The sequence below is a fragment of the Phacochoerus africanus genome, chromosome 1 (genome assembly GCF_016906955.1).
Source record: "Phacochoerus africanus isolate WHEZ1 chromosome 1, ROS_Pafr_v1, whole genome shotgun sequence".
Taxonomy (NCBI): Eukaryota; Metazoa; Chordata; class Mammalia; order Artiodactyla; family Suidae; genus Phacochoerus; species Phacochoerus africanus.
In genome coordinates this window covers 256,097,883-256,120,912 of record NC_062544.1, presented here as the reverse complement: position 1 = coordinate 256,120,912, position 23,030 = coordinate 256,097,883, and the positions used below count along the sequence as shown (strand labels likewise).

The window sequence follows — 23,030 nt, the reverse complement described above, 5'->3', positions numbered from 1 at the left end:
GGTGAAACTTCTCTGAAAAATTTCCCTCTCCCCAAGAATAAAAGACCCTCTCTTAAAAAAAAAAAAAAAAAGATAGCACTGGTTAATTTCCACTTCATTTGTTCATATCCCATCCTAAGTTTGAACTGAAATTCAATCACTTTTTCACTTAAAAGCAGGTTTTAGCAAATGGAGTTGAGGAGAGGAAGTCCATAAAGGAGTAATGATGTTTAGAATTAGTTCCTGAAAGATCACACAGACTTTTTTCCCAGTGTTATCCCATCTACTTCCCTTACCAAAAATCAAGCTCTCCATAGAAAAGAACTCAGTTATACAAACACCAAAAAAATTCACCATAAAAATAGTTCTAAAGAAATACCCTTCCCCCCCCAAATCTCAGTTTCCTCAAATGAAAAATTACATATTGTACCATTAGTTCAATAAATAACAGGCTGCAAAAAGCAAACACATGATATTTGATATTAAGTATGACATCAGCCCAGCAACATGAAGTTTATAATCTGTTTGAAGAAAACTGTAGGACTTTGTTAAATTGGCAGGCAGGTCAAAAGGAAAAAGGAAAGAGAAAGAAAAAAGAACTGACAACCAATGGATGCTTTTACAGGTTAAATCTTGTTGAGGGTACCTTACCCCCTCAGTACACTTTGATTTATTTAAACTCACCACATTTCTCTTAAATACACTCCATTAACAAGTGATAGACTGTGATCTTAGGCTTGCGGCAAGATATGAAACACAATCTTTCAAGAACTTCATTCATTCCCTGTCCAGGTGTCTTGAGCACGCCCAATTCTACTTACTTATCTGAGTTCTGTGAAGTTTTATTCAAATCAATAGGGTGGCTTTCGGAGAGCACACTATCATGAACTCTCCCCAGCAGCTGAAGAATTTGGCCTCCCCAAGTTCAGATGCACAAGCAGGAGTGAAAGTCATCAGAAGACTGATAAACAGCTTCAGGTTAAGTACGAGAGAACGTCTCACAGAGACACCTCTGACCCTGCCAACGAAGTAGATAACCACACCTATGGGGAAAACTTAGGTGTATTAAAATCATCAGTGGTTTCCACGGAAAAATTAAATTAAGAAAACAAAGCCAGAAATCCTTTCAGCTCCAAGATTATAAATGCCTTATATCTATTTAAATTACAAACCTTAGATACTAAGTACTAATCAAAGTATTAAATCTGAAAGGATGGTATGCACACGTCGAGATGCTTCTCCAGGTGAAGACAGTATTTGCACACTGATGCGACCAGCTTTCAGTGATACCCTATTAGTGTGACCCTATCTTTAATCTACAGGCATGATAAAATGTCCCAACATATACAAACTCAGCTCAAACAGTGACTAATGACCATTAATCCCCCTATCTTCGGTAATCTGCCCCTCCAGTCATTTATCACACTGACACTTCACTTTACACACGTGAATAAACTTTAACTGAGAAGGTGAATCAACAAAAATCTCAAAGGTATCTGAAGCTGTAAATTAAACTAGGGGGAGACTCAACAAGGGGAGACAAATAGAGAGATCAGATCTTAATGTTTTTGATTTGCATCCTTGGCTGGATGTGGGGGTGGGGAACTCGAGTCATTCAGATCTGCAAACGAAGAAAAAAACTACATTACAGGGAGAGGAAACTGGAAGTAAGAGGTGGCCTCAAAGAGTTAGTTTAGTCTATTCATCCTTCCACTGAGACATTTACGAAAACTTCAGTTTTCTGTCTTCTTCAAAAGAATAGCAATTTAATGAATTTCTTATCTTTGTAAATGTTTCTTTTAGTCAGAAAGCACATCTCATGGGCTAAAATTATTTTAGAGATTCATTTGCTATAGCTAAATAGCTGATGTGCATTTTTCTTCTTTTTCATATTTCCTTAACTTTAGTAAAATCCTTGGTCAAAATACAAACCATAGCCATGGACCACAAAAAGTTCAAACCAACCTTCCTAAACTGTTTCTTAATCGTGCAAATTAAGTGACTCTGACCTACAGGCCCTGATGCAACTTAAAGCTCAGTATAGGACTATAAAAAATTCCCTGAGGTACACTGCGTGTGTGTGTGTGTGTGTGTGTGTGTGTGTGTGTGTGCGTTTTTAAGGCCTGAAATCGGATCCTTGATTGAAACCAGAATCTACCAAAAGGAGAGAAAGAAAAGTTGAGTCGTGGCTCTGTTCCCTCATACTAAAAGTTTCTTAGGGAGTGTAAGAAAACTATAAACGTAAGTGTAAATGCAGTGTATACTCTTAGGCCAGACGTATCCCACTGCAGCATCCTTCCTACAGTACATATGACTAGTTTCGGTACTAATTCATGAATCCCCCAGTTCTTTCATTCAACCTTCTGTTTGCCCTGGCCAATGAAAATTTCCAGGCAACTAAGTGTTCCTTTTCAGATACTTGCAACCCCTGTTTTCCTTCTAAACTCAGCCAGGCAGAGTGGCTAGTTTATACCCTACCGTAAGAAGGAGTTATTTCCTGAAGTTTCTTCAGGATCGAATTTAATTACAGACTTGGTTACATAAAACAACTACTAATAACCCCTTTGCTCAGAAGAGGAGGGACGAATTGGAGGACCAGGTTCAGGAATCCTGGCGGGTTTCTGGGCCACAGCTCCCCTGGCGCACATCTCCCTTCCCGAGGGAGGCAGCCGATGGATGAAACTCACTTTGGCTCATCCTCAGGGCCCAAGCTCACCACCAACCGCTGCCTCTCCCACCCTTGCGCTCAGACGTGCATTTGCCCAGAGTGATCTGGGCGTGCCTCGAACTTGGCAAAAGGCCTAGGTCTGGGAGGAGGCTTGAAGGGTCTTGGGGGATGGTGGAATGGGGACAACTCAAAGTACGAACCTTTTCATCTAAAAATCCTGCCAGGGGTCGGGCCCCTCCGGCCTTAGAAAGGAGAGGTTGCCAAAACGCAGTTCAGGGGTTGAGTCTGAAAAGTGGAGGGAGCCGTGCAAGGGGAACGAAGGGTAAAAAAAACAAGACTTAGGGTTACCTGAACAGAGACATATTAATCCAAAGAGGTAAAAGTGAGCAGGCTCCGCGATCATTGTCCTTGGGTGGATCCTGAATACAGTCTCATGCCAAGAGGAGGGAGTAGAAATGGGGTCCCCAAATTTATGAAGCCACACACCACACACTACACACAAAGGCTTAATATAAGCAACGTGGGTCAATCCGCCAGGAGTTTTCAGAGCAATTACTTGTCCACCTTTTCGGACGCTTGTCAATATCTCAGAACCCTCTGCAGCCTAAGAATTCCAAGGTTTGCCTTCTCTGGCTTCAGGGTTTTCGAGGAGGCTCGGCCACTTCCAAGGACCATCCAAAGCGAACAACAAAGAGCCGAAGCAGAAGAGCAGTTGTGCGGTTTCCTGCCTCCACGATCTTGCCGAGCCTCCCGGCGTGCGCCCCCACCCTGTGCGCCCGAGCGCCGCGGCGACGGCCGGCGCGGCAGCCGCAAAGTTGGGGTGAGAGAACGGATTAGGGACGGCTGAAAAGTGCTTCTCCGTCTATTGGCGAGCCCAGTCAACAGCTGGCCACCCGCGGCGGTGGCAAAGGCAGCCAAGGCAGCGGCAGCAGCTCGGGAGGACAGGCACAGGGTGCCGGGGGTGTGCCTGGGTGACTCTGAGCGCTGGGGGCGAGCGAGGGGGCGGTGCGGCGACAGCGGTTGCCCGGGCGGGCCCCTTTTCCCATCACTTGGGGGATGCGGAAGGCACTGAGGACGGCAGCAGGTCCACCAACACACTCTCGCCACCGAGGCGCCCCCAGCTTGGCGCGGCGCTCACCATCCCCCTGGCCCCTCGCCCGCAGGGGCGTGCGCGCAAAGCACCCCGAACTCTCTGCGGCTGGGACGCTGGAGCCCAAACTTCCTGACGGTGGCTGCTTGCAGCCCTGGCTCGGGGTAGTTGAGAAGAGGCAGCTCCTGGATCCCCCCGGGGTGGCGGAGAGGAACAAGGAGGATGCTGCTGCGGGTGGGAGCGACGGCCGCCGCGGCTCACCCAAGCTCCACCGGGATCAGCAGCGTCTGAAGTTTCTGCTCTCACGCTGCCTCTTCACCCGCTCGCTAGCTTGTGGGTTTCCCCCAACGTCCCCGCGGCTCCCAGTTTCCTCCCTCTTTTTCCCGGCCGGAGAATACTTAAAGGGGCCGCGCGGTCCTTTCCATGCTTCACTCTACACTCTCCAGACGCCTGTCTGGCAAGTTCTGCTCGTTAATATTTCCATCCAGGAGCCAGGGTGCCCGACTGCGCCCTCAGGTGAGAATCAAACTCCTCAGGATCAGAAATCCTAGCGAATGAGAACTTGCCTTGTTTCTCTCGCCACCCGTAACTCCCCTTCACCTTTCTGCAAATGGAACCTCCCAGCCAAAGACTTCAAAAATCCTCCTGGTCCAGCTTAACCTCTTCCCTACCGCTTTCAGGAGTTGGAATAAACTCTCAAACAACTGTATTCGCCCTTCCCTATCCCCCCCCCCTTTTAAAATCAAATATAGGAAAACAAGCCTTTGGGACAGGAGGCAGAGAAATTACTATCAAGAATACATCAGTATTCTATAATAGAGGGTACTCTTACAGAAATCACTTTTTTAAAAATTGTTTTTCCCCAATACAATTTTTTTTTCTACTGTACAGCATAGTGACCCAGTTACACATATATGTATACATTCTTTTTTCTCCCATTGTCATGATCCATCATAAGAGAAATCACTTTCTTTTAAATTGTAGTTGCTGAGCCTCCTGTAGAAAGGCTACTCAGTTCCAGCTGCTGGGGTGGGGGGTGGGCCATGGGGACGTGTGTGTATGTGTGTGTGTAACCAAATGCCTCTCCTTCAACTTCATTGACTCTAAGTATCAGAATGCTAATACTGGGGAAGTAATGAAGGAAGAGGGACAATGCAAAAAACATCCTTGACTACCAGGAGTCTGCAGTTGTCAGAGAAGCCATTCAGCATTTCAAAACCAAAGGCGTGGGCTTTGAAGTCCCATACACCTCAACCTGAAATCCAAATCTACCAGGTATTAGCTCTGTTACCAAGCCAAATCTCAGTTTTCTCTTCTGAAACAGAGACTCTTCAGCTGTTAAAAAATCATGCCCAAAGCAAAACAAACCCGGCACATCTGATGGACATTCTTGCCTTCATTCATGCATTCATTTTTTTTTTCTTTCTTTCTATTAAAAAAAAAAGACACTGGATGTAAACCACCTGAGATATGATGAGTGACCAATAAATGGTAAGTATTGGTATTTAGGACTCTCATATATTTCAATACATTATTATCTATCAAGTTAAGTACAATACCTTCAAAATACTTATTTGTTATCTCTCAGGGTATACCAGAACCTGTTTTCAGTGACTGTCTCTGGAAAGGAGAATGCATGATGGATGGGGGGATGGGGATGGGTTACTCTTTTCTAAATACTGTTGAACATTTTTTTAAATGAGCACATGCGTTACCTAACAAAATATATAGTCTTTTTAAAAAATTATATTGGGTTGATTTCCCTGTGCTATACAGTAGGTCCTTGTTACTTATCTATTTTATATATAGTAGTGTGTATATGTATAACTGATTTACTTTGCTGTGCACCTGAAAGTAACACGACTTTGTAAGTCACTTATACTCAAATAAAATCTATTTTTTAAAAAAATATTCATTTTGTTTGCTGATGGTACAACCAATGACCTTGGAGCAGCATTTTGTAGACGGAAACTCTTGTTAACAGCACCTATCTCTGAAGGTGAAAGATAGTTTAATCCTGAGAAAGCTGACTGAAAATTCAGTAAACAGGCTGGAGATAAGAATTCAAAGACTCCAATCAAAACCTTTCCAGTAATAAAAAAAAAAATGTGCAGTAAATGCTGAAAAACATACAGTGGTTTGGTCTTTGTGAAAGGATATTTAGTGCGAAACATATAATACGTCTTTTTTCCTCCTTGGGATAAAATGTGCTTTTAAGATAAGCCTACCTAGTAATAGAAAATAAATAACCTAAAGCATGATACTTGAGAAAGAGAGAGAGAGGGGAAGAAAATCCTTCAAATCCTCCCATCATGTGAGTGCATTTAAAATAAAAGATTTTGAACTTTGACTTGGTAAAGGATGTATGCTTTTAAATATGAAGTAGAATGTGTGTAAGGATCCCTGTTTCATTTTTTCTCCAAAGTGAGCCTCCTGCTCTCCAGAAGTTTGCTAAGATTTCTCAAAATCTCCTTTACCATTTATCTCGTTGTCATTGAATGGAAAGCACATTAATGCTCTTTTATTTCTCAACTTCTGTTAGCAACAACACTTCCCACCCCCTGCCCTGCTACCACCACATCTTCTCTCTTACTCCTAGACACTATATTACCTAGGCGAGTCAGCGGTAAAGACCCTCAAGGAACTAACTTTTGGCCAACTCTCTGATGTGGCTCAGTCATCGTCACCAGCTCATATATGTTCATCCCTTCTTTTTCCCGTGTCTCATCTAAAGTGTACTTTTCTGTCGATTGTGTCAGTAAAAGTGGTACCAGAAGACAAGAATTTGTGTTCAGAAGGTATTAGGAATCTGTAACCAGTCAAACTCGGTGTACCTGAGGACTTCCATAACTTTTTCCTTTCACTCACTCTTACTCGTGAACATAGACTTAGAGAATATCGTCTATGTGTAAGAAACAGTAAGACATTCTGAGGGGCAAGATGCAAAAAGAAACCCATTCCCCAGGCCCTCAGAGGTCTTGTACAGAGAGCTACACAGGCTCCAGAGTGGAACCCATCTGAAGAGTTAAAAACAGTGTCATTGAGATTAAATGACTACTCAGCCCATTCCTGGAGATAGATGAATCATAATGACTTGTCACCGTTCCATTTTCACTCCTCAACATTAAATTAATAGGAAAATGCATGAAATGCTCAAGGTGGTTTTAAGAATATGTGTGCAAGTGTGCACGTGTACACATGGACTCAGTGACTACATGTGTCAGGTCTTCCGGCAGCTCTGACTCATTCCAGACTGGCTGGTTGGGAGACCAAGATTGAGATAAGGAGAAAGTGGCATAATTTGCACTCAAAAACTCTAGCTTGATCACTCTGACCTGAATGAGTGGTGGATTCCCAAGTTCCATTTAGAGAATTCTGACCTCACTTGGAGCTTATGAAATTCAGGCTCCCTACAATGTCTTGAGAATTTTGAGGAAATCTGAAGATAACACATTGTAGTAGTTCTGTGAATAGAAGTTTCTCTGACATTCAAAACTCTAGACTAGTAACGATCTCTTGAGTTGGTCTGATCTGATTTTATCTTTTGGGGAGGGCCGGGGGGGGAGAGTTTCAGGAATTCAGGAAATAACAAAACTTCAGGGTCTCTCTAGGGATTCCAGATATCGCTCACCCAGATCAGGAGGAGCACAGTTGAGTTCTTAAGGAAACTATAAACCAGAATATTTTTTTTTTCCTTCCCCCCTTTCCAAACAGACAAGACTCAGACCAAGCCTGAGATACAGGCTGAAATCCCAGAAGGTCTGCTGAGAAGTAGCACAATATACATAGTACATACCAAGGCTATGATACTTTATCCAAGACACCATATTTCAGAAAACAATAGCTAGTTTAGCAATTTTTATAACAAAATTGCAGAATAACCTGTACAATCTTTGGTATCTAAACTGATGAACTCTGTTGAATATTTGAATAGTTTAGTAATTGAATATTTTTCCAAGTTTGGATCCATAAGAGAAGTGTCATTTAAGGAGGTAACCTAAAGTAACCCCAATAAAAGGAGAATAAATTCACATCTGTTGGACTATCTACTGTGTTTTGAAAAGCCCTGTCTTCTTAGGGCTTTTCTAAACATTGCTCAGTCTAGGCCATGCTGCTACTGTAGTAATATCTCTAATCCTCCCCTCCCGACAATTATATCTTCAGTTTTGCACACTATACAGCATAAGGTAGTTACTTATAGGAAAACTTATTTTTATTAAAAAAGATGAACAATACTGATTCTAAGTGCAACATGTGACAGTGACAAGTCACAAGTAATAAATTACATATTGGGTATAGATATGACATGCAATAGGAATTCAAGGAAAAGAGAAATAATTTAGGGTTAGAGTAATAAAAGAGAAAGAGAAAGAAAAAAGGAAGGAAGGAAGGTAGGAAAGAGAGGAAGGAAGAAACAAAGGAGGGAGGGAAGAAGAGAAGGAGGGAGGGAGGGAAGCAAAGACAGAAGGAAGAAAAGAAGGAAGAAAGGAAAAGAAAAGGAAAGGAAAAAGAAATGAAAATGTGGAGGTCCCCTTGTGGCTCAACAGAACAGAATCTGGCTGGAATCCATGTGGACACAGGTTCGATCCTTGGCCTTGCCCAGTGGGTTAAGTATCCACCATTGACGTGAGTTATGATGTAGGTTGCAGATGCTGCTCAGACTGGCGTTGCTGTGGCTGTGGCAAAGGCTGGCAGCTGTGGCTCCGATTGGACCCCTAGCCTGGGAACCTCCATATGCCACGGGGTCAGTCCTAAAAAGACAAAAAAAGAAATGGAAATGTAAAAAGAAAAAAGAAAAAAAACTGTTAGAATTTTAAAACTTATGTAATTTTATTCCTGTTCATGAAAGAGAATAAAGTTTACCAGAATGCTTTCTTTCAAATGTGCACAGGGCGTATTTTAACAGCATTGCTTTTGTTTCTTTTCTTCTCTGCCTTTTAGAATGGGTAATTATGGGCCCCAAACCAGGAACTGTAAGGAGAAGAGATTTCCTAGGTTACCTGTCTTCCATTACTTAAAGACTAAGGAAGTCATTGTAAATCTTTTTCTTTTTCTTTTTCTTTTTTTTGTTTTTTAGAGTCACACCCGAGGCATGTGGAGGTTCCCAGTCTAGGGGTCCAATCAGAGCTGTAGCCTCCAGCCTACACCAGAGCCACAGCAATGCCAGATCTGAGCTGCGTCTGCAACCTACACCACTGCTCACGGCAACACCGGATCCTTAACCCACTGAGCAAGGTCAGAGATCGAACTCGCAACCTCATGCTTCCTAGTCAGATTAGTTTCTGCAGCACCATGACAGGAACTCCGTAAATCTTTTTCATACAGGAAAACTTGAGATAGAGATAGAACTTCACTGGCTTCACCTAACCATGTGTTCCGGTCCCACTAAAGTTCTCTACGACTCATTAAAAAATAGAGACTATGATACACTTGAGTTAGCTGTGGAATTGCTGTGACTGTGCTTGCCTTTTAGCATCTCAGGATCTTAAGCATATAGCAGATACACAAACTAGGTGCTGTATTGCTAAGTCCTTTTGGTATAACCAGGGACCTTAACTATTAGCAATGTGGGTCTCACTAGGATTTAATACTTTAAGGTTAACAATTATTTTTTGAAGATAAATGAGAGGACACTGGGAAGCAGCAAGGACTGAGGGCAGCATTTTTGGCCCCTTACAAATGTTCTCTGATCTGATTCCATCATGTCAGGTGGTATCATCATCTTAATTTAAAGATGAAGTTGAGAGAGTAATCATTAACTCAAAGTTCAGAGGTCCAGAAGCCATGCATCTTATATTTGAACACAGCTTGTTTTGAACCAAAATGCATGGGGGGGGGGGGGGAGAGTTCCATAGCAGGACAGACACTTAGGTTCAAAACAAGCTAGGTCCATCTATAAGCCTCTGCTCAAAATCCTCCAATGGTTTCCCTCAGCACTTAAAGGGACAGCCCACTCTTTCCAGACATCTACAAGGCCTCACGTTGTCTGGTCTCTCAGTGTTCCTGACGGCTCTCCTCCCCCTCTTACTTGCCCTTGCTCACTTAGCTTCAACACAACGGCCTCTAAGCTATTCCTAGAATGTTATCAGGCAACCACCAGCCTCAGAGATTTTGCACTTGCCCTGGCTGGAATACTTACCTTGACACACCAGCAAACCTACTCTCTTTCTTCTCTTGGGGTTTAATCAAACCGTCTCCGAGAGACTTTTCCACCCACTAATTTTAAATTATGTCTTTACACAATACTTTCCACTTTTCTGCTTTATTTTGTTGTTCCCCCCCCCAGAACACTGATCCCCATCTAAGACACAATATACCCCCTTATCTATTTTTATTAACTGACTCACTCCTCTTAGAATGTTATATGAGTCAGAGATTCTTGACTGTTTAATTCACTCTTGTATTGCCAGCATCCCAAACAGGGTTTGGTACCTCATAGGCACTCAAATGTGTGTTGAATGAATGAATGTGTGAGTCTTATTTCATTGTTTGTTAATATATCTTTTGGAAATATGCATCCTTAATGAACCGTTTCTGTAGTTCTAATGTATATTTTCTCAGAAATTGTATAGTTCAATCATTTATCCACTTCAAACTAACAGAGAACTAACACTGAATATCATACACGGAGTTGATGTCTCAGTGATCTTCAGTAACTTGAAAGCCAAGGTTCTAAGTAGGCACATGCTGATTTAGGCAAGTTTACTTGAAAGCAAAGAGATCGGCATCTGAGTTTAAAGTATATAACACTCAAATTAGAAGCAACCTTCAGATTAACTTTTTGTAAATGAGAAACCTAAAGTTTAAAGAAACTGACCTTCCCCAGAATACACGTTTTGTTAGTGCTTTTCTCAAAACTAGAGCACAGTTCTCCAAATCACTAGAGATTTCTTTTCACCAGAGCAGGTTAATCGGAAAATCTTGGTCAAGGTTCTCTATATTTAGAATACTTCTATCACTAGATGTGTTATAATATAATACATACTATATTACTACTATTTCATACAGTGAGTTTTATTTTTTTATTTTTATTTTATTTTATTTTTGTCTTTTTGCCATTTCTTGGGCCACTCCTGCTGCATATGGAGGTTCCCAGGCTAGGGGTCGAATTGGAGCTGTAGCCACCGGCCTACGCCAGAGCCACAGCAACGCGGGATCCGAGCCATGTCTGCAACCTACACCACAGCTCGCGGCAACGCCGGATCGTTAACCCACTGAGCAAGGGCAGGGACCGAACCCACAACCTCATGGTTCCTAGTCGGATTCGTTAACCACTGCGCCACGACGGGAACTCCATACAGTGAGTTTTACAGTGAGACTTACCCTCAGGAATATAGGAACCATGGCTTTTTTTTTCTACCTCCATTTCCTAACGGAATAAAAATAATAATAGCCAACATTTATCTAGCTATATGCTAGAGGGTAGTGGTCTAGTTTTTTATGCATTCTGAGTCATTTAAATCCTCAGAAACACATTATTTGATCAATTACTAGTATCCTATTTTAAACATGAGGAGATGGTGGACATTCAAATAATATGAGACTGAACACAGATTGAATCGTTACTCCCTGAATATTATCCGACTTCAGACTGTAAAGCACAAATAAAATTTGGATCTAGCTTGAGGAAGCCATTGATGTAAGTTTTATTTTGTTTGTTTAAAAATCTGCTTTCATTTGGGGAAAAGAAGTGACTCTGAAGTATGCACATCTGTAGTTCTACATGTAATTCAGATGTTTAAATCTTTTTCATTTTATTTCTAAAATGTACAAAAGGCTTTTATGTTTCTCTTAGCCTTAATGAGAAGGCATGGAAAAATACACGGTACAAGTCTGAGACATCCAAAGTACACTGAAAAATATAAAGATGGATATATATTAATATCTTACCATAGAATTTTGCTGTCTTTTGGTTTCTTACTCCCAGTTATATCTGGAACCAAGCATACACTACTCTAATCATGAATTAAAATTCTCTTAAATTGGGATCATAGTTAACAGCTGCACAGCTGAATGATACACTCTCTAGGCTTACAATCTCAACACAAACTATTTTGTAAGTAACTTACATTAAGTTTAATTCTGCAGATGTGCTGTACAAAACTGTTTAATGGGTTTGGTTTTTCATAGCTTTTTAAAAAAACCCATTCAAGAAATATTTAGAGGATTGAGGTACACATGGTAGGATTTACGTCTGATTTTGTCCATTCATTATGTTTAGTCCCACTGGCTGCTTTGTTTATTCTGAACAATATTTTGCATAGGTTCTAACAGTTATTTTAATCAGTTCACTAAAGAAGCATTATGTTGATTTGAAAAACATCCTGAAATTCTATTAGAGTTCTTTATTTAGAGGTTACTTTCTGGGTCAGTAAACAAGAAGTAGGCTTAAATATTTAATGTTATAGTAACTTTGGAAAAAGAGTAACCAAGTTTATCATAAGTAATAATAAAAATAACAATAATAAAGAATTCATTACATTGCAGTATTATACATCATATTGAAAATTTTATGTTATTTATTTTACAGCCTGATAATATATTTCTCTTATGAGTTATGGAAAAATGACCTCACATTTGAAAAGCTAAACTGGAGCTTTGGGATTTAAGAGCTGCCTGGTGTGGCTGAGGACTAAGGTTCTAAATACGGAGATATTCATTCTTGTGGATAAATGCTGAATCCGTATCCTACATTTGTCTCTGAGAAAGAAACCGCTGTTGAAAATTGACATGAAATGTAAACCTACTGTCTTAACAACCAGGATAATTATATATTTTCCCAAGAGTTTAATCACCTCTTCTCTAACATCCTGGCCATATTCCAAAAGAAATCATCCAATTCCATTATTCTAACTGAAAGCCTTTGTTGATTTGATCTAATCTCATAGTCTCAACTTCCTATCACTATATACTTTAAAGCTGCTTTATTACACCTAGAAGGTAGAATTTCACTGGTACAGTACATATCTTGTTGCATTTATGTATCAGATGAGTATCTTTGAAACAGAACAGATGCTTGCTGAAGCCTGTAAAACAATCTTACAAAAAATTCATACAAAAATTATTGTATTTATTCAAAGACTTATAAATCTTACTTTTTACTTACAACCTTTCTACTACAGAGTAAAAAATGTGTTTTAGTAATTTAGCATGTCCATGTTTCAGCACAAATCTTCTTTGAGTGCATATTAAAAGAAATTTAGTTTATATCCCTTTATTCAGATGTTAATTGGTCCTAATGAGATTTTACTTATTTTTCTTCAAAATATGAGGAATATATTTTGTGAACATTTGGAAAATACAAAAAAATCAAAATTTACAATAACTCTCTCAAATATAACTCTCTCACGTATGCCATCAGCATTTTATTATATAGCTTTTTCTTTTTTTTTTTAAATTCTGCATGTATAGACTTTTACTTTTAAAATACAGAATGATACTCCAAAACTGCCACGTAACCTACATTTTCCCTCAACAATATGTCATAAAAATTTCTTCTCTCATAAAATCTGATTTGTAAAAATCATATTAGGATGTTGTTTCACTAGATAAATTGTTGATAAATTTCATATTTATCGCAGATTCTCAATTGAAGCAGTACATATGTCCCACGTTTTAAGTGACTCTATTGTTTGGAGTTACCATGCAGATTGTTTAAAGGGTCTTAGAATCAACACACATTAAGAGTTAAAGCTCACAGATAGCACTGAAGAACTATTTGACAATTCTTAACGAAGGGGATTGGTTCTCATACCCCCAGAGATTCCAGAACCCACAAATGCCCTAGTCCCTGATACAAAATCTCGTAGTATTTGCGAATCCTAGGCACATCCTCCTGTATTACTTTCCATCATCTCTAGATTTCTTATGATGCCTAACATAATGGAAATGCTAATGTAAATATTTGGCAGCATTCAGCAAATTCAAGTTTTGCTTTTGGATCTTTCTGGTGCCCCCACCCCTGGAAAATCTTCAATCACCAACTATAATTACCTTTGAGTTTTCTTTTTTAAAAAAGCATAAATTTCCTCTCATGGCATTTAGACATGTCAGAATATTGGTTCTAAATTTTTCGTTTCTTTCCCCTGATAGGATTATTTTGTTTGTTCAAGGGATGCTTCTCATTTTCATGATAACTGATTAAAAATGAAAATGTTTGTATTTCACAAGTGTGCTTGAATTTCACAGGTCTTGTATTTCACACCAAAAAGTAAACACTTTTCTTTTAGCAAGGGCAATAAATCAAGACATAAGGTTTTTTTAAAAACAATTTCCTTTGGGAAAAAGTATAAACTTAAGCACAATTCATTATTTTGCTACGTTCACTTCCTAGCTGAGTGTGAATATCATTTGACATTTGGCTACGGTAATTATTGACAGTGACCATAATGTGAACACACTTAAATGTACTAGGCTAAATAGGAATCAACCTAAATGTGTACTGTGCATCCTACTTTATCTAAATCTTGTTATTTTGGTTAACATCACCTATTTCTTGATTTTTTTTTCTAAATTCCACATTTTGCTGGTTGTTCAATAGGAGTCAGAAAATTTAATTATCCTCCCTTCCCTGCCAAAATATGAACTATAAAGTTAAAATAATTTAAGAAAATACATCAATTCTCACATTGGATGCCATACCAATTGAAGATATAATGTCATTATTTCTTGGGGGTAGTAATTTTATCACTTAAAAAGTCAGTTCTTTATCTGGCAAATCAATCTGTTTTAAATAATTGTGATTTCTTATCAATTCTGTTTAACTCATACAGAAATGTACAGAACACTTGGTAAAACCTAATAAACCAGATGGTCCACTACCCTAGAGTTTTCTGATCTTTTTTCCTTTAATAGTTCACAACAATAAGAATACTTGAAAATTTGATAATGAATATAGAGATGTTTCTTTAGACATGTTTTTACATCTTTGAGTAAAATTAAATGTGTTTTCCAGGTGGAGATTGTGTGATTAAAGGGCTAGGACACAGTCTGAAGAGCTTGGCTTTTAGCCCAAACTTCCCCTGAGCACTTTCTACTCATCCTTCAAGTCTCAGATGGAAAGTTTCTTCCCCAGAAAAGCCTTCCTAGATCTGCTATTTCCCATCATCCCAATAGGTCAGGTGTCTCTGTAAAACGCTTAAAAAAACTTCAGCTATTTCTCCATAGCACCGATCACATATAATTGCTGCGAAATATATATATTTTAAGCCTGACTCTTTTGCAGGTCTTATAAACTCCACAGTGGCAGCGATGACTTCCAACTTGTTCACCAATGGTATTTTAGTGCACATCAGCAAAACATAGAACACAACTTTGTGCTTACACTTCTGTGTAGTGTGCTATGTTTTGAGAAATACTCAGCTAAACTAAGAGAAGAATGAAAAGAAAACCTAAATGCAGATATCTGGGTATTCGTGCCTTTTGCCTTTATCTCATTCTGAAAGGAAATGGGCTATTACTAAAAGGGTTTCTCTATTTCCCATTTTCCAAGTCGCAGGCCTTTGTCCTCTTCCCCTGACTCAGAGGATATCTGGCTATGTCTTGAGACAACTGTGTGGAGGAGGGGAAAAGGTACTACTGGCATCTAGTGTGCAAATTCAAAGGATGCCACTAGACAGCTTATGTTACACAGGAGAGACCCATACCCAAATCAAAACATAATCTGGTCCAAATTGTCAGCAGAGTCAAGATTGAGAAACACTGTTTTAGTCTAATTTTAATACCTTTTGAGAGAATTTGTGTGTGAGGGTTAAATAAGTTAGTGGAAATGTATCTTATTAGTGGGGTACAGTTAAGTTTTAAAGTTATTAGGCAAGCTATGCTGTATTCCTCAATGTATAGGAAAATATTTAAATGTTGTAAAATTCTATGCGAACATAGCCCAAAGCATTACTAAATGTTTATATATATTAAAAAGGAAAATTTAATTACATTCTTCTGATAAATTGAAATCTAGAGTTTATATAAAGAGGCATATTTTTAATAATATGTTATTTCTTCCATGTATATTTAGAGTGAGAAATGTATACATGGATTAAGAAAGATGATATGGAAAGGTAAGGCAAAGTGTAAAGTTTTTAATTGGTATGGACCTAACCAAATGTGAGTTATTGAGAATTGATTAGAAAACCTCTACTGTGATAGTTCCCAAATATTAAAAAATTTGCAATGGGCATTAATGAGCCTCTTTGTGGACATGGCTTTGAATGAGCCTGTAATAAGAATTATCTATTGATATGTTCCAAAGTAAACAAATACACTTTTATTTATGTTTTTAGTAAAATATATATATATATATATATATATATATATAAAACATATTTATACTACTCATCTTCCAGTGAACTACAAGATAAAGGAATGCCTGAGGCAAATCCAGATTTAAGAGTGTTCAGGGAATTCCCTGGTGGCTCAGTGGGTTAAGTACCTGGTATTGTCATTGCAGGTCACTTCTGTGGTGCAGGTTCAATCCCTGGCCCCAGAACTTTCCCATGCCTTGGGTATGGCCAAAAAAAAAAAAAAAAAGCAGCATTTAGTGTTTATTTAAACTTTGTTCTTTGGAGCAGGAAAAATGATAGGGTTTGGTATATACTTGAATAATGCCTGATAAAGCACTGTATTTGTTTCTAAAATGCATAAAGAACTCTGCTACTGACTAGCTGGGTGGTCATGGACATGTCTCCTAATATCTTTAAGACTTGTTTCCTTCTAGTAAAGCAAATAACAGTTCTTACCTTACAGGAGAGTTGGAAGGATTGAAACAAAGAATATGCAAAAAGTGCTTAGCATAGTGCTTGAAATAGATAAAGTAAATATTTAATATCAATTGATAATTGTTGTGAATTCATTGTGAAAAAGAAGCACTATCCTGGGAACCTCAGGATTAAGTTTATAGTTAGTAGTAGAAACCTCCAAACTTTTTTTTTATTAACAAAGCCAAGTATATGTGTTGTTGCTTGAAAGATTGTCCAGAAAAACATAAGTACAGCTTAAAAGACATCTACAAACAATAAACTTCTAATATAACTCAAATTTGATTTTACGAAGGGAATTTGAAATTAATATAGTATTTAGAAACCAATATTCTCTTTCTTTTTTTTTTTTTGTCTTTTTGTCTTTTAGGGCTGCACCCACGGTACATGGAGGTTCCCAGGCCAGGTGTCCATTCGGAGCCGTAGCCGTCAGCTTAAGCCAGAGCCATAGCAACATGGGATCTGAGCCATCTCTGCAACCTACAGCACAGCTCACGGCAATGCCAGATCCTTAACCCACTGAGCCAGACCAGGATTCGAACCTGTGTCCTCATGGATGCTAGTCAGGTTCCACTACGGGAACTCCAGAAACCAATATTCTTAAACAATAGCACATTAATGGAGACCTATTTTTGAATAGCTCAATGGCTATATTCTAAAATTAAAGTTACCATGGTATATCGGATATGTGATGGTCCCATGATGCTCAGATATTATTAATGTCATATTCTCACAGTATATCTCCTCTTAAATGCTATGAAAATAACTTTAAAATCAGCCAAAGTAATTTGTAATTTAAAAGATGTATTCTATTTTATTCCTCTGACAAAATGATAAAATCTGTCTAGAATAATATTTCATTACAAGTTCAGAAACATACATCCTGGTTTATACAGGGTGCAAAGCCAAGAGAATGAAAGGAAGGCATTCAATACCTTCTATATTTGTGTTATGCAATGAGTTCTCTAATGGTTATCTATTAGTGGGTAGCTGAGACAAGGTGGGAAACAATAGCTTCTAGAATTGGCGAAGCAATTAAGCCTGGGTGGTCCAGAGATATTTTTCCATGACATTATAATAGTGAGATGCATTGAATAAATTAAGTTTCTAATACATAGTAAAGAGAACAAAAACCCCTTCAGAACCAATTTAACCTTGAGAGAAAATATTACTTTGTATTTAAATTAGGTTTTTATCAAGATTTTCCTTATATTGCATATTACATATTACATATTACATAATCCTTACACATTCTTTGAGAAGTTGATTTCATTAGTCCACAAAATTATTATGAGACAATAATTAATATAAAAGTATAATAAAATGAGCTTAAAACATGAAGCTTCGTTAAGTGTTGGGCAACAATTTATGTCAAAAACCTAAATGAGATGAGAGGTATTTTTTTTTAACTCAGAGATAGTTCCCTCCCTTCCTATCCTGTGCCTGCAAAATGGGTGGAAGAATCTCCTAATAGAAACTTCTTTACAAATATTTGGAATTTGTAGTTTTTGAAATTCCCTTCAAAGACTGGATAACCTTTCCCACTAAGATATTTCTTATTTCACGTGTGTTCCCTTGGATTAAATTTAGATTGTAAATTCACTACAGTTGTAGTAAATTATCAAATACATAATTCAAAACACACAACACACACATCCACATGTTGGTGAAATAGCAGTTCATAATAGGTCTTTTTATATTTTATTTTGTGTCTTTGTCTTAGAGGGAAAAATACCTTCCCTATGGAATGTTTTAATTGGCTGAGGGTGTTTAGTATAAAATGCTCTATTGCCCTCTGCTGGCTACAAAGTGATAAATAAAGACTTCCAATCTGCTCCTTATCTATACGTGGGTCTTAGAAAACTATGGAAAATAAAGACACAGTTCAAAATAATAAAACAATATGTTAGAGTGACAGGAAATAAAAAAATAATTTTATAAAGCACTTTTATCATGTTTCCAAGATTCCCTAAATTATGCTTATATTTAATTAGTTTTCATATTTGCTGAATAATTTGATAAGTATACATAACCCTAAACACTCTCATTAATTCAACAAAACACACTCTATTTCTTTATTTCAAAGTGGTAATTGCAAGACTCATATTTGTGTAGGAATTTGGGGGATTTGCTAATAAGATATGTATAACATTCTAATTGCTGGCATGTTTGTGGAATATTTTTACAGTGATCTTATAGCTAGTGTGAGTGTATCTCTTTTTTAACGAAAATATTTCTCTATCTAGTTGAAAAAATATTTTCACCATAATTTTAGTAAACGTGTAAAAAATAGCTACAGTTCTTTGCTAATTACACGTGACTTGTCTTGCACATTTCATTCTCTTTTAAAGCATTCTTTACATGTTGTTCACATCTCACTAAGGAAAAAGTAACATTGGTGTATAATGACACAAATTCTTTAATAAAAATAACAACGACAAGGCCCCAAGGAACGTAAAAAATGGGTAGACTGATGAATTTACCTTGTTTCACTGTAGCGCTGCACACTGCATTAATGCTTGATCACATTTAGTTCAAAAACATTTCTTAAGAGTAACCTTCCATCCATGGCAGAGGATGCAGATTTTATTTTGGGGGTAGGTGGTGTCTTGCTGGATTTTCTAAAATATACTTAAGTTAAAAGTTTAAAACAAAGCTGTCACTGGTTTATCAAAAATTTGGCTAGAATTTTGAATCTGAGATCTATTTTGTATTTTCAATAATTTCTCTCAGCTACAATATAAGTTGAAATGATCTGTTTTTCATTTCTCTGAGTGTATTTCGCTGGAATGTTTATAAAACTTGGGTTATGGTTCTTTGAAACAGGCTTTATTCCATGAGCTCTGCCTTCCTATTTTATCCTCAGAACCAGTGTCTATTATGAATCAAGAGGATAATTTTCACAGTGGCTTCCTTGCCAAAACAACTGTCAATCCTTTTAAAATTTTCTGGAGCAAACTTTACTTCTGTTCCAGAATATACGCACATCTCAAGATTTCTTCAAGAACACATTCTCAGCCCTATCTGTAAGTCACTTGAAGTTTTTGGTTCTCTGTAAACGGAGAGGAAAAAAGTTTCATCCTAGAAAATATAATTATAACAAGAAGATGGAGAAAAAAGTTTTTTACTTTACAAATCAGGAGAGGTTTTTAAAAAGAGAATGCACTTTACAGTTTTTTCACATTTAATCCTAGTAAAAATAGTAATGTTTGTTGTGTTTCTTTTTTTGTTGTTGTTTGTTTGCTTTGTCATAATTTCCATCTAAAGATTTAGGACCATAGGTAAATAAGATTCAGAGAGATAGAAGACTCATTCAAATTCACAGAGGATGTCCTGTAGGTCAAAAGATAGATATATCTGCCTAACTCCAAGTCCATGGTCTTTTTATGACACCTCATAGCCTCGAAAAGGGAAAACAAAGCTAGGAATCATTTTTATCATGGCCTTAAAATGATCATGCCCTTTGATCCAGTAATTCCAACTTTGGGAAGCTAAGAAAACATTTCATACACGTTTCAATATGTCCATGACAACGTTAGTTGATATAGTGCAGGAATAAGAAAGAAAAAACAAAACAAAACAAACAAAACCAGAAAAGGCCTAAATTTCTAATAAAGATATAATGGATAAGGAGGTAAACAATATATGTCATCTAGTAGAATATTACAGTCATTAAAAATAATAGTTGCTTAGACTAAAATTGGCAAACAAAAGTTTATATGTTATGTGATTATATTGGAAAAGACAGGTTTATAAGTGCTGACAGAGAGAGATGTCCTATATTGCTGGGTGAAGAAAGTTAGTTATAATGCAATAATATCTATTTTTTATAACATTTTGAAAAAATATATATGTCCTAACATATATGGAAAAAAATTGTGTAACATATGTGTCAAGCCATTGGATATTTAGGGGATAAAAACAGTCAAGTAAATTTTAAAGTATGTATTTTTATACTATTTAAATTTATAGCATATATTACTTTTAGGATTGTAAAAATAAAAAAGATACAAATTTACACATGAAAAAAATTTACAGTATGATTATAGATATGTTGAAATACACCAAAATAATAAGTTGATATTGTAGAGTGAGGAGTATATATTTATTACTTAAATTTTTTTATAATGTTTTCAACATGGTTGTATTTGTTTTATTGAAAAAAATATAGGAGTTCTCACTGTGGCACAAAGGGATCAGCAGCCTCTTTGGAGTGCTGGGACATAGGTTCGATACCTGCCTGGTAGAGTGGGTTAAGGATCCTGTTGTTGCAGAGTGCAGTGTGGGTTGTAACTGTGGCTGGGATCTGATCCTTGGCCTGGAAACTTCCATATGCAATGGGGTGGCCAAAAAAGAAGAGAAGGAAAGAAAAAAATATAAATTTAAGCATTAAAAAATCATTTCCAACCCTTAAGTCTTGTTTCTTCTTTCTACTTCTCTAACTTGTGGATTTTTCTGAGAAATATCATTGCACTTTGCTGCTTTTAAGTAGTTAGCAGATTCTCATGGTAAATAATGGCCTCAGGAGGATGCTTTACTTTTTTTGTTTTTTTGTCTTTTTGTCTTCTAGGGCTGCACCCGCGGCACATGGAGGTTCCCAGGCTGGGGGTCTAGACAATCGGCGCTGTAGCCGCCGGCCTACACCACAGCCACAGCAATGCCAGATCCAAGCCGCATCTGCAATCTATACCACAGCTCACAGCAATGTCGGATCCTTAACCCACTGAGAGAGGTCAGGGATCGAACCCGCGACCTCACGGTTCCTAGTCGGGTTCATTTCTGCTGAGCCAGGACAGGAACTTCAGGTACTTTACTTTTATAGAACTAATTTACTTAGTTAATTTCTATAGAAATGCTAATATTGAAAGCCAACTTGACTGACTTACTGCTGATGTCCATTAAAGAATAAGAAGAAAAGTATTACAAGTTTTCTATTGATTCAAAATTCATCATTTCCCAAAATAGTGACTTGAAATTCAGCATTTGTTAAAAAACTTGAATAGTACAAATAAAACTGCCACGACCATTGATACATTTAGCTAAGGGACTTCATAGTTTTCAAGTATCTCAAGTGTTTAAAAGAGCTTGTTTACTTATAAGTTGATAGATGATATTTTCAAAAATATCTCATGTATTTTTAAATACACACTCTTTAAAATTGATGGGGAAAAAATTCTTTCTGTGGTAATATTAGCAGAATATTGATCAACCGTGGCTAATTTTGACTTGCATCACCAAATTAATCTAAATTGATAGGAATTTTGTATGAGAACTAGAACACGGTACTATCAAAGTTAATCTCTTCATGTTTCTGAGATAACTTCTAAATGTCTCTGAAAAATAAGAAGTCTTTTTTTCTTTCTTATCTTTTCTCTCCCTCTTTAAATTATAAGCATAAAGGTAACATTTGCATAATCAATATATTTTGGCTTTTACTTGGGTGTTGCTGAATAAAAATCTGTGGATGTGAATTTATTCATCTTTTCCTTTTTACTTGATCCCCACCCTTCTTAGTTCTCTGTGGCAGAAAGAGCTAAACATTAATTGGTTTAATTTCAACATCATGTCAGACAGGATTGAATGCATATTGTCTTTCATGTATAAACATCTTTTAAATCTTATACCCAAAGAAATACTTTGCTTTTGGAAGGAATCTTTATGCATATGGATAAAGTAAGTGTATTTTCTTTAGTTCTCAGCTCCTACAGTAGATGGTCTTATACAAATTAAGGGAAAAAAAGCCTTGAAAACATTTATGACTAAAATATTAATCAGATAATGATGTTGGTATGTTATTAAAGAATACAAGAATAACAAACTTATCAGCTTCCTTTTTTCTTCCATTCTGAAAAAAAGTGACATTGACTGGGAGTTTTAGAATGGCCCAAAGGAAAGAAGGCCTCTGTGTGCCTCAGATTTGGTATTTTAAGTTGAAGTCAGCTGTTAAGAATTACCGAATTATCCAGGGCAGAATCTCGGGTATGGCTCACATTACAGTATGCTGGATATGAAAAGTTGAACACAAGAGGGGTGAAAACTGTTCAGTGATTAAAAAGGCCTGTGGGGTTGAATTTTTAGATTCCAGAGCAGCCCATCAAAAGGCATGCTGCAGATTCTCGCGTTCTTGTAGCAAAATGTGTCTGTAAATCGATGAAGTGTTTCTGAAGAAATATATCAAGATGGCTCTGAAGAGTATATAAAGTTACTTTCAGTTCTCATGGGAATGAAAATTAAATCTGGTGGGTGAAATCCAATACATTCCAAAGCTAAGAAAGTGAATGTATTTAGATTTCAATCAGGTCAGAATGTAAAATGGATATAGTTGGCTATTTCACTTATTTTCTCCTTCAATATCTTTTGAAACAACTCATTTATTAATACTTTCAGAATTATTTTTAAGTAGCCTTTATTGTGTCTCAAATATTTCAGACATTCTTGGGATCCAGTGGCAATGTCAAGTGTTTCTCTACATGAATATTACATAATTTCTTCAGTGCTCTTACTTAGATTTCAATAAATTTCTCTTCCATTTCATACTGAT

The 23,030-nt window shown here is 37.3% G+C and overlaps 1 protein-coding gene across 4 annotated transcripts in view; it reads right to left on the bottom strand.

Annotated features, from left to right (window-relative positions):
- Positions 1–4,077, bottom strand: part of ROBO1 (roundabout guidance receptor 1) — a 398,650-nt gene extending 394,573 nt beyond the window's left edge. For all 4 annotated transcript variants that reach the window (XM_047794457.1, XM_047794476.1, XM_047794465.1 and 1 more), the window contains exon 1: positions 2,996–4,077. In XM_047794457.1, the coding sequence (XP_047650413.1) occupies positions 2,996–3,050 (55 nt within the window). In that variant the 5' untranslated portion in view covers positions 3,051–4,077. The remainder of the gene's footprint in view (positions 1–2,995) is intronic.
- Positions 4,078–23,030: the final 18,953 nt, after the last annotated feature.